At 36.7% G+C, this 16,016-nt stretch overlaps 1 protein-coding gene across 2 annotated transcripts in view; it reads left to right on the top strand.

The window, feature by feature from the left end:
- The window catches only part of SPPL2A (signal peptide peptidase like 2A), a 50,155-nt gene extending 34,505 nt beyond the window's left edge, over positions 1-15,650 (top strand). For both annotated transcript variants that reach the window (XM_079769226.1, XM_079769225.1), the window contains 2 exons: positions 1,862-2,022; positions 12,875-15,650. In XM_079769226.1, coding sequence (XP_079625352.1) covers positions 1,862-2,022; positions 12,875-12,949 — 236 coding nt within the window. In that variant the 3' untranslated portion in view covers positions 12,950-15,650. The remainder of the gene's footprint in view (positions 1-1,861; positions 2,023-12,874) is intronic.
- Positions 15,651-16,016: the final 366 nt, after the last annotated feature.

Genomic DNA, 16,016 nt, shown 5'->3' with positions numbered 1-16,016 from the left:
TTTGAGGCTTAATAAGGAAATTATATGTGAAAGAAAAACATTACATTTTATATGTAAGATGCTTATTAGAGCACCTGGCACACAAGTAGTCAAATGATATAAAACTAGATTTAAAAAAAATACTGTACGGATAACTACATATTTATATAAATGAATTTATGGCACAATAACATCTCACCTAGAACAGCAAGTAGTTGTTACTTACCTCTCTGTTTCTATTGTTGAGAACAAACAGGAGCAGGAAGGAAGCCAAAAATACTACTTCTGGACATATCAAATATATATATCAAAGTCCATACACCAGAGTTCTTTTAGGTAAATGGCCTGCACCAGAGCCATTTACTAGTAGGTACTGTTCTAGCAAGGTTTTCAATTCCACAGTCGAATTAAATCTAGAAAATTAAAAGTGTAGGTTAGCAGTAGAGAAGGGTGTTGCTAGAAATAGGTAACCTGATAACTAGAAACAATAAGTGAATGAAGAGATAAAAAATGAAAAAAGGAGAGCAATCTGAGGCCATTAAGTGTGTACTCTCTAAGGGCATTAACAAATTAAGAGTCTAGCACAGTTACTGTGATACAGTAAAAGAACACTCGGTGAAAAGGTGAATAATGACTGTGTCAGTTCTGCTGTGTCACTGGCCAGCTCACTTCACTTCCCTGGTCCTCCATTGCCTCATCTGTAAAATGAGGAGGTAGACTCAGTTGTCTGTAAAGGCCCTTCCAGCTCCAATATTCTCAGATTCCATGTTCAAAATGAGACCCTGAGTCATTAAAAAAAGTTGAAATGATATTTGGTATTCTCTTGTTGCACAAGACCAGGAAATATATAATCAATGTGAGGAAGATTTTTTTTCAAAGCAACCATTAGTACCTATAGGTCCAAATTTTAGTTATCTAAAATGTGAGACAACTCGCCGAAACCAGTTTGGCTCACTGGATAGAATGTCGGTCTGCGGACTGAAAGGTCCCAGGTTCGATTCTGGTCAAGGGCATGTACATTGGTTGCGGGCACATCCCTGGTAGGGGGTGTGCAGGAGGCAGCTGGTCGATGTTTCTCTCTCATCGATGTTTCTAGCTCTCTGTCCCTCTCCCTTCCTCTCTGTAAAAAATCAATAAAATATATATTCTTAAAAATAATAATAAAAAAATAAATAAAATGTGAGACAACTCAAAATCCTTAATGGTAACAGATACATGAGACTTTCTTGAATTATTATATTTATCTATGATTGATGGTTAGTATTTATACTAACCAGTTTCCAGATTTTTCAAAAGCCCTATAGAGTGTCTCTCCTAATTACTGTCTAGGAAAATAATGAAATTATGAAAAGAAGTCATAGGGTAAAATCGTCCTCAAATACTTGAAAACCAGTACTTCAACTAGGGATTTAAAAAATCCACCTTTGGAGGTCACCGTTCGATTCCCAGTCAGGTCACATGCCTGGGTTGCAGGCTTGATCCCCAGTAGGTGGTGTGCAGGAGGCAGCTGATCCCTGATTCTCTCTCATCATTGATGTTTCTGTCTCTCTCTCTCCCTCTTCCTTCTTCTCTGGAATCAATACAAATATTTAAAAAAAAAAACACGTCCTAGCTGTTTTGGCTCAATGGACAGAGGGTCACCCCCCAGACTGTAGGGTTCCAGGTTCGTTTCCAGTTAAAGGCACAGGCTTGGGTTGTGGGCTCAATCCTCAGTAGGGGGTGTGCAGGAGGCAGCCGATCAGTGATTCTCTCTCATCAGTGATGTTTCTGTCTCTCCTCCCTTCCTCTCTCTGAAATCAATAAAAATGTATTTTTTAAATCTTTTAAAATCCACCTTTGAAAGCATTCAGAAATGACTGATATTTGGTATTCTTTTTTGCAGCCTATGCTGTTGGCATGATAATTACCTTTGTTGTTCTGGTGCTGATGAAAAAGGGGCAACCTGCTCTCCTCTATTTAGTACCGTGCACACTTATTACTGCCTCAATTGTTGCTTGGAGACGTAAAGAAATGAAAAAGTTCTGGAAAGGTAGCAGCTATCAGGTATGTGCTTGTATTTTAGATGCCAAGTTATCTTATGAAATAATTCAGTGACTAACTTTGGCTGGAACTGCCTATATATATCTAAGTTTTTATGTGCCAAATATTTATCTTGGATCTCTCAGGATGTCCTTTAAGTTTTTTCCACTACTGCCCCTTCCTGTCCACCTGCTGCATCATCAGTTTTCATCACCACTGCAATCTGATGCCAAAATCCTGGTGACTCAGGAAGGAGTGGGAGGGCATCAGGAAAAAGCAAAACACATTTCGACATGTTTTCAGAATGCACACAAAAGTAGACTTCATGGAATATAAAACTATGTTTACTGAATTTTGAGACTGACATTAGCTATTTATAGTGAGGGTCCTAAGGTTTTGAAGATAAAAAGTATACCCTTGCTCTGGCCAGTGTGGCTCAGTTGGTTGGAGCTTCATCCCATATAACAAAAGGTTGCAAGTTCGATCCCAGGTTGGTCATGTACAGAAGGCAACTGATTGATGTTTCTCTCTCTGTTTCCTTCCCTTCCCCTTCCCCTCTCTCTCTAAAATCATTAAAAAAAATATCTTCAGGTGAGGATTAAAAAAAAAAAAGTATACCCTCTTCAACATCTAAATGGGCCTAAATAAATTAAATAGGGCACTCATTTCAGATTGACCTTTTTGTAAAATTTCAGGACACAAAAAATCTTAATACCAGACTACTGTGTTTGAGTTGTGTCTTCATTGAAGTTAAACTCCTTTCTTCTTTTTCTGAATGTCTTGGTATTCCACTAAAGTCTGTTGCATTGAAATGAAAGAGGGTTGGGAAACCCTAGCCATTGAGGTCAGGGTCATGGCATTGATCCCTTCATGAGGCAGTTAGTGCTGCTTTGCCCTGTTACAACAAACTGCACTCCTATCCACCCCCATGCATGTGTGTCGTGGTCACATGAACAAAACAGAGGTACTTTGGGTGGATGACGCAATTCTATTAGTAGATAAACAGTCCAAAGTTCACATTCATCTTGTAGTTGGTCTGTAATATCATCTTTATTTAACAAGAGGTGATTAACACATTAAGTTAGACCAGTTGGAAAAGCACTGGTCTGGAATTCTTTTTGGATAAATTTTGTAATTTCTCTGAGATTTAGATAGAAGTAACAACACCTGCCTTACCTACCTCACAATGCCATTGTCTCAAAATGTAGTATTTATACACATAGAATTAGTTTATAGTCACAAGATATGTGACTAAACTAGTAAGATAGCTTGCAACTTTTCCATTAAGAGGACACAGAATTTTTACTTTTACAGATTTAAAAAAATAAAGTATGTCCTACGACACATAATCTACTACTATACTAGCCTTTGAAAGCCACAACCCAATAAGTGCTCTTCATCATCATTTTTTAAAAATACATTTTTATTGATTTCAGAGAGAAAGGGAGAGGGAGAGGGAGAGAGAGAGAGAAGTATTAATGATGAGTGAGAATCATTGATTGGTTGCCTCCTGCACATCCCTTACTGGGAATCGAGCCTGCAACCCAGGGGTGTGCCTTGACTGGGAATCAAACTGTGACCTCATGGTTCATAGGTCAGCACTCAACCACTGAGTCACACCAGCCAGGCTCTTCGTCATCGTTTTTTTTTTAAATAATTTTATATTTTTTCATTTAGCAAATATTTATTGAGCAGTTCTGTGACCCAGGTACTATTTTAGCTGGTGATAAAATATGAACAAGTTAGAAACAGGTCTAGTCTCATGGCCTCTTAGAAGTGAGAGTGCCATGGGGGATACAGATGGAGTCACTAATGATACAGTGTGATAAATGTACTATTTATGGTAGGTGCCATGAAAGCTAGCAGGGGACACCCAGTGCTTGTAGGTTCATGACCGAGTCAAAGGTGATTTGGGGAAGGCTTTAAAGAATGTTAAATTTTCCCGGGCAGTGTTGCTCAGTGGTTGGGTGTTGACCTATGAACCAGGAGGTCACGGTTCGATTCCCAGTCAGGGCACATGCCCAGGTTGGGGGCTGGATCCTCAGTAGGGGGCATGCAAGAGGTATCTAATCAATGATTCTCTCTCATCATTGATATTTCTGATTCCCTCTCCCTTCCTCTTCCTGAAATCAATAAAAATATATTTAAAATTTTTTTTTAATTTTTAACTTTATGTTGAGACTTTAACTGAGCCAGGTGTTCCATGTTGAGGGAACCATGTCTTCAGAGACTCGAGGGAAGCGAGCATGGCACATTCTAGGAACCAAATGTGGTTTAGGATGACTATAATGTTGAGTAAGCAGAGGGGAGCTGTAAGAAATGAAAACTGGGAAGGAAACAAGGGTAGGAACCTGTAGGATCTTATAAGCCATGTTAAAGCGTTTGAATACTGTGCTAAGAACATTGGGAACCATTTAAGGGTTTTAAGAAATTTAGAGTGTTGCTCAGTAGTTAGAGTGTCAGCCTGCACACCGAAGGGGCTCGGGTTCAGTTCCTGGTGCCAGCTATTACAATGAGAAGCAATAGTAGCCAGAATTAGGAAGGCAGTGCGATTGAGAGGCGAACAAAGTCAAGAGAAATTAAGAGGCATGATTAAAGGGATGTAATGCAATTGATAGAAGTGAGCAAAGTCAAGAGAAATAAAGTAATAATTAATGAGGTGTGGTAATAGATTCAATGGAGGGGGAGGAGAAGGAAGTGGAGTCCAAGGTTTCTGGCTTAAGTAACTGAGTGGGTGGATGGTGATACCATTCACTGAGATAAAGAACGGCAGCAAATTTGAGGAAAAAGATGATAAATTCAGTGTTGGACAAGTTAAATGTTGAATATGAATTTAATTTTGAACATTTCAAAATATCTATAGGACCACCAGGAAGAAATACTGGGCAGTTGAATAAATGTCCCCTGATGTGCAGAAGACAGACCAAAGTAGAGATAGAAATTTGGGAGTGTCGTCAACATACTTAAAGAGTGGGTGAGAGCATAGAGGGAGAGAAAAGACTCAGGAAGAATTGTGAGCAAGAGGTTTCTAACTCTTAGGGCACCTATCTGATTAACTGATTAACTGATTGTGACATGGGGAATTTTGTTTAGGGTTAGCATTAAAACTTAGGTTAGACATTAAATTTGGGATTGTTAGTGAGAGCACATATGATATCTTACAGAAGTAAATGTATTTCTTGTTATTTGCATTTTATTCTTATTTCTAAAATTGTCCCTTCTCTTTAATACAGATGGGGCAACAATAGGTTTATAGTTGTTAGTATATGAAACAGTTTATTCTTGTATTATTAATAATTACTAGTATTGTATTGTATTGTATTATTTTCTATATGAACAACTGTAAACCTAATTTTGCCCCACCCTGTACAGATTTTGAAGTAGTTTATTATAAAAATAGTGCTTATTACAGAAAAGTTTGAAAATGTAGGAAAAGACAAGAAAATTAAGTCCACCAATAATCCCACCACCTAGAGATAGCCACTCCTAAGATGTAGGTGAGTTGGTTGGTTTTTTTTTTGTTTAAATTTCTTTATTGATTAAGGTATCACATATTTGTCCTCATCCCCCCATTTCCATCCCACACCCCTCCCCACACATGCCCCCACCCCCTGTAGGTGAGTTTTTTTATGCCTTCCTAGATAAATGGATAGGTGAATGGATGATCCCATATTTAAATAGTTTTCTATCTTATTTCTCCACTGCATGTTAGTTATTTCATTTTAAATTTCTTGCAAAAATCATTTTAATGGCTATGTAGTATTATCTCATGTGCATGTACCATACATTATTTTACCATTTCCTTTGACCCAGTAATTTCTCTTTAGCAGATTGTCAAGAAAATAAAAACTTGGGTTAAATTGATGTGAAAAGATGTTCATTAGAATACTCCTGGTCATCTTTGTTCTATTATAATAAAATCTAGGTTAATGTTATTGGCAGTTAATGAACTAATATTTTTATATACACTCTAGCCCTGCTTTTACTTTTAATTATTTTTTTGTGTGTTTTAATTACAAAGTAATGCATGTTTGCATTTTTAAATTCCACATTATTTATTTATTTATTTTTAAATGTTTTTGTTTTTATTGATTTTAGAGAGAGGAAGGGGTGGGGAGAGAGAGAGAAACATCAGTGTGAAAGAGAAACATCAAACATCGGCGGGTTTCCTCCTGTATCCTGTATGCACACACCCTGACCGGGGACTGAACCTGCAACCTGGGCATGTACCCTGACCAGGAATCGAACTGGCGGCATTTTGGTACACAGGACGACGCTCCACCAACAGCCACACCAGCCAGGGCAATGTTTGCATTTTTTAAAAGCAATGCAATCGTGTCTGAAGTAAACATAGAAGGCCCTTTTCCAGCTCTTTTACCCCCATATCCACCCTCAAGGGGCAGCTACTTTGAACGGATTATGTGGAGCTTCCAGATCTTTTTATGCCAACACATAGTATAAAGAGTTGAATGTTTAGAGATGTTATATACATAGATGTAATAACATTGTGTCCCTTTGGAAATATTCTACGGCTTACTTTTTCTCGGGTTCATTGTAGTACCTCTCCTCCTTTCTCCATGATGTTTATTGAAGGGAAAGGGGATGATGGCAGGTAAGGAAGGAATCAACCAACGGATGCATTTATATTCCCTTTGAACAGATGCTCTGTCATGGACCATCTGAGTTTCACTCTTAAAAATTATGATCTTGAAAAAAATTACGATTCTGCTCCACAGCAGCTACATATAAAGTGAAAGAAAGATCATTGCAGCTGGACACAAAGCAATAGTAAACGGCCCGGAAGGGCAGACTGCAGGGCTTTGACCATATGACATAGTAGCTAAATAAGACAATTAATTGTAGGAAAATCCATTTAAAAGTGTCTGAAAAGATAGAACAACTTTGGTTATACACTTCTCACTTTTATAGTGTGGTGTCATGATTTTATTAGGTAAAGACATTCAGAATATAAAATAACGTGTTAATAAAAAGTGTGGAGTCTGCTGCCAGACTGACTGCATTGTAACTCTGATTTTGTTAATTATTAGCCATGTGACCTTAGGCAAGTTACTTAGCTTCTTAGCGTCTCAGTTTCCTCCAGTGTAAAATGGGATAATCATCCTATTTAAGAGGATTATTGTAATATATGCAAAATGCTTAGAGTAGTGCCTGGCACAACATAAGCATGACAAATGTATTTGCTATTATTATTTGTAAGAATTGGTTTTTTGTGGTTGTTTTGGTTCATTTGTTGGTTTGGCTGTAATTTTTTAGTTCAGTTACTAGATTTACATTTTCCTGGTTTGGGTATTAAAACGTTGGGTCTTTGTTAAATCTGGTTCCTTTAACTTATTTGTAAAAGGATTTGATAGCCATCACAACCTCAGAGGGAAAAAAACACGTCAAATGCTGTTATTTTCCTACTGTGCACTAGATTTTTAAATATGAAGAATGATATTTGCTGAAATTTTAATCAAGCTGGTTGCAGAATATTATAAATTGCTGCCAAGAGAAAGTCTATTTTTCTAGAAAACTAGCATTTTTTAAACTTATAAAATGTAATGCCTTCACAAAATTATTCTCTGGTTAAGGTTTTTGAAAAAAGAAAACTTCTCATTGTTTTTGTCTGACCTTTAAAGTCAAAATTAATTTAGCTTGAATGTTGTCATTTGTGGTATAGACAGTATATTATAGGCTTTGGCATCAGTTCTGGCAAATTACTCAATCTCTTAACTGTCTCCTCATCCGTAAAATGAGGTTGGACCTACAGGCAGGCAAGAGAATGTGTGATCCATGGTGGTGAGTTAGCCCAAGACTTGGTGAGACAGCTGGTTGTTGAAATCAGGTAAGATTAGGCAGACCCTGGGGAAGTAGGCAGGGAAACTCAATAAGCCTGATAAAATAGGGAGAAGACTAGGTATGGACCCACATCCTCAGGCAGTTACTGGCTCATCTTTTAGGCTAACAGTATAATAATACTCCCTCCCCTCCTCTCCTCCTACTTTCATTGTCATTATAGCATTGCCAGTCTGTTTCCAGAATATTCCTATGTAACTCCCAACTCAAAATCTCCTTTCTCCAAGCATATATCTAAGGGTTCTCCAATTGAAATTAAGTCACTTTCCCTCATATTTTTTAAATTGTACTTTAAATACTAACATCAGGCCTTGTAGTGTAGATAGTTATGTGTGCCTCCCTCATTATATATTAGCTCCTAGGTGTTAAGAGCCCACGATGCTGACAACAGTGTTTTATACACTGTACATTTTCAGTTAGTGTTATTGAAAGTCTTCATGCGAAACAGCTGTACTGATCAGTCTTTAATCCAATGACCTTTACTCATTTCTGTGTGTGTGTACAAGCTTCCTGATTGTATTTTCACAGACCTCATAAAATTACCAAAATTGTTATGAGGTATTATAATAGTGAAGCACTTTTAAAACATTAAACTAGACTTACATGTCTACAATCTTTATAATCATTTTTTTGCAAGTGTCAGAAGTTTATTTTTATTTTTATTGAATTTATTGGGGTGACACTGGTTAACAAAATTATACAGGTTTCAGGTACACAATTTTATAACGCATCATCTGTACACTGTATTGTGTGTTCACCAGCCTAAGTTAAGTCTCATCCATCAACATTTATGTCCCCTATCCCCTCTTCCAGCACCCTCCACAAGTGCCAAAAGTTTTTGCTGCTGTTTTGAAATAATCAAATATAAAACATGTAATATAAAATAAAGTCAGCATCAAAAGTGATGGCATGTTTGTTTATGCTGTTAATCATTTGGTTCATTCTAATGCCTGATAGTATAGTGGAGTACAAGTGGTGGAAAGCAGGACTTTCCACTGGAGACTTCCAATGTCATGGGTATCCCTGATAGCCTTTTTATGTTGTTTTCCAAGGGCAAAGTATACCTCATTGTTGCTGAAACTTAAGAGACTTCATTGAAATACTTTAGTATTTTACTTGGAGTCTCTCAGCCCTTTCCATGAGTTTCTCTGATCAAAAGAAGTAACACTTCTGCCCTGGACGGTGTGGCTCAATTGATTTGGTGCGTCATCCTGTGCACCAAAGGATCACCAGTTCAATTCCCTGTCAGGGCACATGTCCAGGTTGTAGACTTGATGCTGGGTCAGGGTATATGCAGGAGTCAGCCAATTGATGAGATGTTTCTCACATCATTGCTTCTCTCTCTCTCTCTCTCTCTCTCTCTCTCTCTCTCTCTCTCTCTCTCCCCCCCCTCCCTCTCCCTCTCCCCCTCCCTCCTTGTCCCTTCCTCTCTCTCTAAGATCAATTTAAAAAGTAACATTTCTATAGGATATCACTAAAATAATACTAATTTGGAAATCTTAATTGTATTCTGTATAGCTCAAAGCTATTTACTACTATTTTCTATGAACTTTTTTTTTTCTAGAATGCTTTAAGAGTACAGTATTTGGTTTCATATATTTAGTTTTACTCAAAGTCTAAGATCTAACTAGTATAAATAACGGTTTAATCTCTAGAGAGAGAAATCAGCAGTGGCATACTTTGGCACATAAAACAATTAAGAGAAATCATTTTAGGGGATTTTTGTTTGTTTATTTCTATTCTTAAATCATTGCAGTTAGATGTTTTTTGTTTTTGAGTTAATCCTCACCTGATGATATGTTTTCTATTGATTTTTAGAGAGAGTGGGAAGGAGGGAGGGAGGGGGGGAGAAACATCAATATGAAAGAGACACTTCGATTGGTTGCCTCCCACATGAGCCATGACCGCCAGGGATGGAAACTGTAACCCAGGTACATGCCCTTGACTATGAAAATCGACCCTGAGACCCTTCGGTGCATGGGCCATCACTCTTAACTGCTGACCACACCGGGCAGGGCTGGAGTTAGAATTCTGCAGCCACCTCCAGTGGGCAATTTTACTCTGGGTGGGAAGTAAGTTTTCAGTGTGCTGATAATCAGTAAACAATGGGATTGTCTCTGTTAAATATCACTAGTGCTTCTAATTATTTTTAGAAGCCACAAGTTGTGACTGACAAGTGAGAGTAGAGATACTTAGAACAACTTCGCTTTAGTGTCAACAACTCTCCAGTTACTCCACTTTAATGAGTGTTTTATTAGACTGTTTCTGGAGCCTGGATCAACTATAAATAAGCTGAGCTAGCCCGGCCAGCGTGGCTCAGTGGTTGAGCATCAACTTATGAATCAGGAGGTGACGGTTCAATTGGTTTGATTCCCAGTCGGCACATGCCCGAGTTACAGGCTTTATCCCCAGTAGGGGTGGGTGTGCAGGAGGCAGCTGATCGATGATTCTCTCTCGTCATTGATGTTTCTATCTCTCCCTCTCTGAAATCAATAAAAATATATATTTTTAATAAATAAGCAGAGCTATCAGTAAATGATGTTTCTATATTGTTTTCGTTTTATATATACACATACAGATTTTTTAAAATTTATCTTTATTGTTGAACGTATTACAGGTGTCTCCCTTTTTTTCCCCATTGACCGCCCCCCCCCCCCCACACACACACACACCTGGCACCCATCCTTCCCAGGCCTTCACTACACTATTGTCTGTGTCCATGCATATAAGTTTCCCAGTTAATCTCTCCCTACTCTCCTACCCCCACCCTCTGCCTTCCCTCTGAGATGCGTCAGTCTGTTCAATGCTTCTGTGTCTCTGGATCTGTTTTGTCCATCAGTTTATTTTTTTCATTAGATTCCACATATGAGTGAGATCATGTGATACTTATCTTTCTCTGATTGGTTTATTTAGCTTAGCATATTTTCTTACTGAGAAGTCAGTAAAGAAAAGTAAATACAGAATAGAGATATTTATTTCTGAATAAGTTGATTTTTGAAAGTGTTTTTTAAAAAGTAATATATTTCTATATTTAGAGATTAAAGTGCCAATTAGGAAAAAAAGAAGCATGTTATAACTTAGGGTATGTAGGCTATTATTTCATTAGGTTACAGTTGCCAGAGTAAACAGGTCTTGGGGCTTCAGCCCATCCTACTGAGGCTGCTTCCGTTCTCTTTCCCCCCCCCCCCCCCCCCCCCACAGCTCCAACGTCTTACACCCAGAGCGTCTACATTTTTGGAAAGAAGAGGGGCTAAATATATCTTACATGCTTCTCCTTCCCCTCCTTCATTTAAATTATTATGACTAAAATCAACTCTTCTACAACTTCATCTTATATTTCATGTAGTAAAATGCTTTTAATAAATATGCTACCTGTTTTGATTTGGCTCCCCCCCCCCCCCTCGAAGGGCTGCAAACATGTAACTACCTTCATCTGGGCGTTATGTTTAGCAAATAGGGGACCTCAAAACTGATAGTTTGGGGACTTGAGAAGGCTCCGAGAGTTTCAGCAGGTGTGGGCTGTATAAGCTGTCTCCATTACTTGAGATAGTTGCCAGCTAAATGCCTTAGTTCTGGCTTATTCTTGCCTGGCAAGTCCTGAGACCCCATTTGGGAATTATTCCTCTCTTTACATCCTCTTCCAAAAAACACTAAAGCTTTTGGAATCAGTTTACAAAAACAGGAACACTATCTTGCTGGTATTTTCTTCTATTTCTTGATAAAAGAGAAAGCAAAAAAGTATATCCCAATACTGAAATGTAATCATTTACTTAAAAATCTTTGACAATATTCACAAAGACATTATTCTTTCCATATTAAAGTAATTTTATCTGAAGAACAGAGTAAAAACACAAAAAAAATATTTAAACACTTTCTTTCTTCATTCCCAAATATAAAAAGATTTTCATGGGAATATAGGCAGAGCTGAAGTGATCATTTGAGAAAAGTTTAACTGGTAATTCCTCTAAAATTAGTCTATAGCAAATGTATTCTTGATTTTGTTTTCTAGTATCATTTGACCTTTAAGTACCTTCAAGTTATTTATTAGTAGAAACTTTTGTTATACAGTGTTTCCAAAATTTCAGATATCATTTTTAAAAATACTGTATTTACTTGTTTTTTTATATATTTGTTTTTAGAGAGAAAGAGAGATAAACGTTGTGAGAGTGGAACTTTGATCATTGATCGATTGCCTCCTGCACAGCCCCACTGGGGATCGAGCCCATAACCTGGGCATGTGCCCAGACCGGGTATCATACTGGCAACCTTTTGGTGCACGGGACAATGTCCAACCAACTGAGCCACACTGGCCAGGGCTCACATATCATTTTTAAATGATCTTAAGGTCACTTCAAGGTGTCATCAGGTTACATTGTCCCCAAACCAGCAGGTATTCTCACAGTGAGTTATGGGGCCACTTGTAGTTTTGCCAGTTCTAGGAGTGGGCACTTCCTGCAGTAGTGTCCTGGAATGGCATCAGGAATATCTTCCTTTTGTGGTGGAGCTCCTACTGCCATGTAGAGCAGTATCCACATAGGGAAGTGGAAATAGTGGAAGATCCAGAGAAAGCATTTATCACATTGGCCCTGAGTCCAATGATTAGGCTTTTGGAAGGAGGGTTCATTGTCACTTTGACCATACCTTGGGAGCGTAGATGTTGAACCAGTACATTGCTCCAAGAGGAGTACTCATTTCCATAGAGCATTCTGAGTCATTTTTAAAAATTGGGAATCCGCCCTGCCGGCGTGGCTCAGTTGGTTGGAGTGTCATCCTGTACACCAGAAGGTGTCAGTTTCGATACCCAGTCAGGACACATACCCAGGTTTCGGGTTCAGTGGCAACCGAACGATATTTCTCTCTCTCTAGCTCTATCTCCAGCTCTTCTTCTTCTACTAAAAGAAATCAATTAAAAATAAAGAGAAAAATCTTTCTTTTTAAAAAAATTGGGAATCCTTTTGCCAAATTGGTCAATATTGAGTGCAAGTTGAAAATTTGTATTTTCTCACATCTTTATGCCTAGATGATGGACCAGCCGGACTACGCAACAAGTGAAGAAACCCCTGTGGCTGCTGGTGAACAGATTATCCAACAGTAATATTATGTGGACCTGCCATAATGTTTCAGTTGATTTTCTGCAAAAGAGTTTTGCTTTTAGAATTGACAATCTGAAAGAATCTTCAATGATATGCTTGCAAATATACATTTTTAAGAGCTGGTACTGTCAACTATGTCATAAGTAATTCAAATACATTTGCTTTTAACTATGTTAAAGTTGTGCCTTCACATTAAATAAAAGGATATGGTCTGTATAACTTTCAAAATGTACTATATACAGTATATTTTTCTAAAAAAAAAAAGTCTTTATCCATCCCTGTATTTTTCTTACTGAAATCTATTTCTTTTCAACTCTAATGATAGGTAAAAGTATTTCTGCCCAAGTGAGTTTCTGAACAGATTTTACTGAAAAGAATTATGAAAATTTTGTGCTCTCTAGAAATTTGATTAAGATCACGCAAGAAGGAAGTTCCATAATGAAATTCCAGAAACTGCAGAAGTTAAAAAAATATAATCTGGGAATATGTTTATAGCATAAGTTTTTAAAAAAATCCATTCCTTTTTAAACTTGAGAACCTGAATTGCTTCAAATTGCTATGTTTTATATTACAATATTTTTCCCAGTATAGGGAAACAGAATATATAGAACTAGTCATTAAAAGAATACAAAAACTGACATCCACAGTTTTCAGTGGTCTGCTATTTCCTTGAAGGTATAGCTTAAATTTCTATAGTAACACTCAGTTTCACTGTGGTATTTCTGATCTCTGAAGTTTGGGCCTGTTGATGTTCAGGCTTAGTATTTTGTATAAAATTATGTATTAATACATATGGCTCACCGTTTGAGTGTAATATCCCTAACAATCCTCCCCTTCCCCCCACTATCTTAATTCCTACTCCTTTCTCCAAAGGAAACCACAGCTAACCTTTTATATTTTGGTGGAGGATGGTATACTAATATACCAGGTGTGCTTCAGAAGAAAGAGACAAAAGAGAGGAGACTGGATCTAAGGGTCAATTTAATTACATGACAGAAGTGTGAGTAAATTGTCTTGGTGCCGGACATTGATGTCTCAGTTTTCTCATCTGCAAAATGAGTAGGTTAAATCAGTGATTTTCAACCTTTTTCATCTCATGGCACACATAAACTAATTACTAAAATTCTGCAGCACACCAAAATATATATATTTGCCATTCTGACAAAAAAATAGGTATAATTTTGATTCATCCACGCTCAGCTGTTGTGTCGGCTGTTGTCATTTATTTATTTGACAATCTAAGGGGAAAGAGGTCAGTGCCCCTGACTAAATAGTCAATATTACATGTTTTAAAGATTCTTGCAGCATACCAGGTGCAGCACACTGGTTGAAAATTGCTGGGTTAGACCAATGAACCACTCTAGTACCTTACAACTTTAAAAAAAAAACTCTCATTCTTTGCTTGTGACCTGGAACATTCTCCTGGAAGTCAGAGGTCAAATTGTCTTTCCATTTTTTTTTTTTTTCTCTAAGAAATTTCCAAATGACAAGTAATTCCAAAGGCAGTGGAATTTGGCATTCTCTAGAAGTAATATACAAGATATGTGAGCCACTCTATGCTCTTTCATTCTAAAGCCAGTTCAGCTGGTTAAAATATAAGTCTAATGCCTTTTAAAATGGATGAGAGCTTTGGTATTTGAACTAAATTTAGCATTTGAGGGAATTAGATGCTTTTGTTTGTTAACTTTTGCTGAGTAAGTAGCAGATAGAGAAGCTCCCTTGACAGCCCTCTGTCCACTTAATACACTTACGGATCCTTCGGTAAATGACAAGTAAGTATCTGACCAGTAAGGGTTATTCTTCATTCTGTCTCCATAATATCAAGTTTGAATTTTTTCCAAAGAATCTAATTTATTTGGCAGATGCTGATAGAACACATGAAATGTCATTTTAAAGATCCAACTATATTTTCATTTTTAATATCAATAAAATGTTTGCCAAAATACATCTTTTTTAGTAAAATTATCTGCATTCTCATCCCAGCTTTTTGATATTCAAAAGCCTCAACCTCAACCACATTTTATGAAGAATGTTAAGGAAAATTTAAATCTATAAATAGGAAATTTTAGTTCTTTGTTACACATTCTACTGTATCCAACCATTAACTATCAAGGAGGTAAAATTTCGTTCTAGTTTGCTATTAAAATCTGACTGATTAAATATAAATAAGAAACAGGGAAATTCCTTAAGTTTCTCCATCCTCAGTGTCAACTTTACATTATACTTAAATAATTCTTCTACCAAACCTGCTGAAAATATTTAGAGAAATTACAATAAAGTACAAAAATATTTTAGGAATCAAAGTAAACAAAGAGTAGGGAAGATGAGAATTCGTCTTTAAAAGGCTCTCTTAATTTCTTCCTCTCTTGCCTTCCCATCACCAGTAACTTTAAGGAGAAGATAAGTTGTTTTTTTTCCTAAATATGTCTTAAAAACAATACTATATCCTGTATTATTACTTATTGAAAAAATTGTTACTTAGATATTATCTATGAACATTTTTGCAACTTATCAAACAAATCACTAAATATCTCAAATTGTAATGAGTTTTTACTTCAGTTTACTTCAGCAAAGATAATTCGGTTTGTGAGAAAAACCTTGCTATTCTAATACATTATATTCCAGCTTGTATTTTCTTTTTAGATTAGCAATACCTTATTAGTAAAATCCACAATTTATTTCTTTTTAGAAAGAAGAAAATATTAACCCATCTGCAGTTGGCATTCATAGATTTTAGTTAAATGTCCATAGAGATTTTGTTAAAATGAAACATTTATATTAAATACAAATGCGGTTTCTAGTTTCCTTTTGCTCTTTCAATTTTTTCCTTAGATATAAGCAGACATTTTTACATTTGACTAAAAAAGTATTTAAACTAATTTATTTAAGCTTGATCTCTAAAATTTTAGCCTGATCTCAACCAATGAGATTTCAAAAACATAGGAATTGCATTTCAAACTGGTGCAATGTACTAGTTTGAAAGGCTTTATATTTTTCTACTAACAAGGAAAAGAGTTGAATTTACTCAAGATGATGTCAAATAATAAATTCTACAGTTTAAAATTTTTA

Source organism: Cnephaeus nilssonii, assembly GCF_951640355.1.
Source record: "Cnephaeus nilssonii genome assembly, chromosome: 4".
Taxonomy (NCBI): domain Eukaryota; kingdom Metazoa; phylum Chordata; class Mammalia; order Chiroptera; family Vespertilionidae; genus Cnephaeus; species Cnephaeus nilssonii.
Note: the sequence above shows the minus strand (reverse complement) of the source record. Positions and strands in the feature narration are given on the sequence as shown.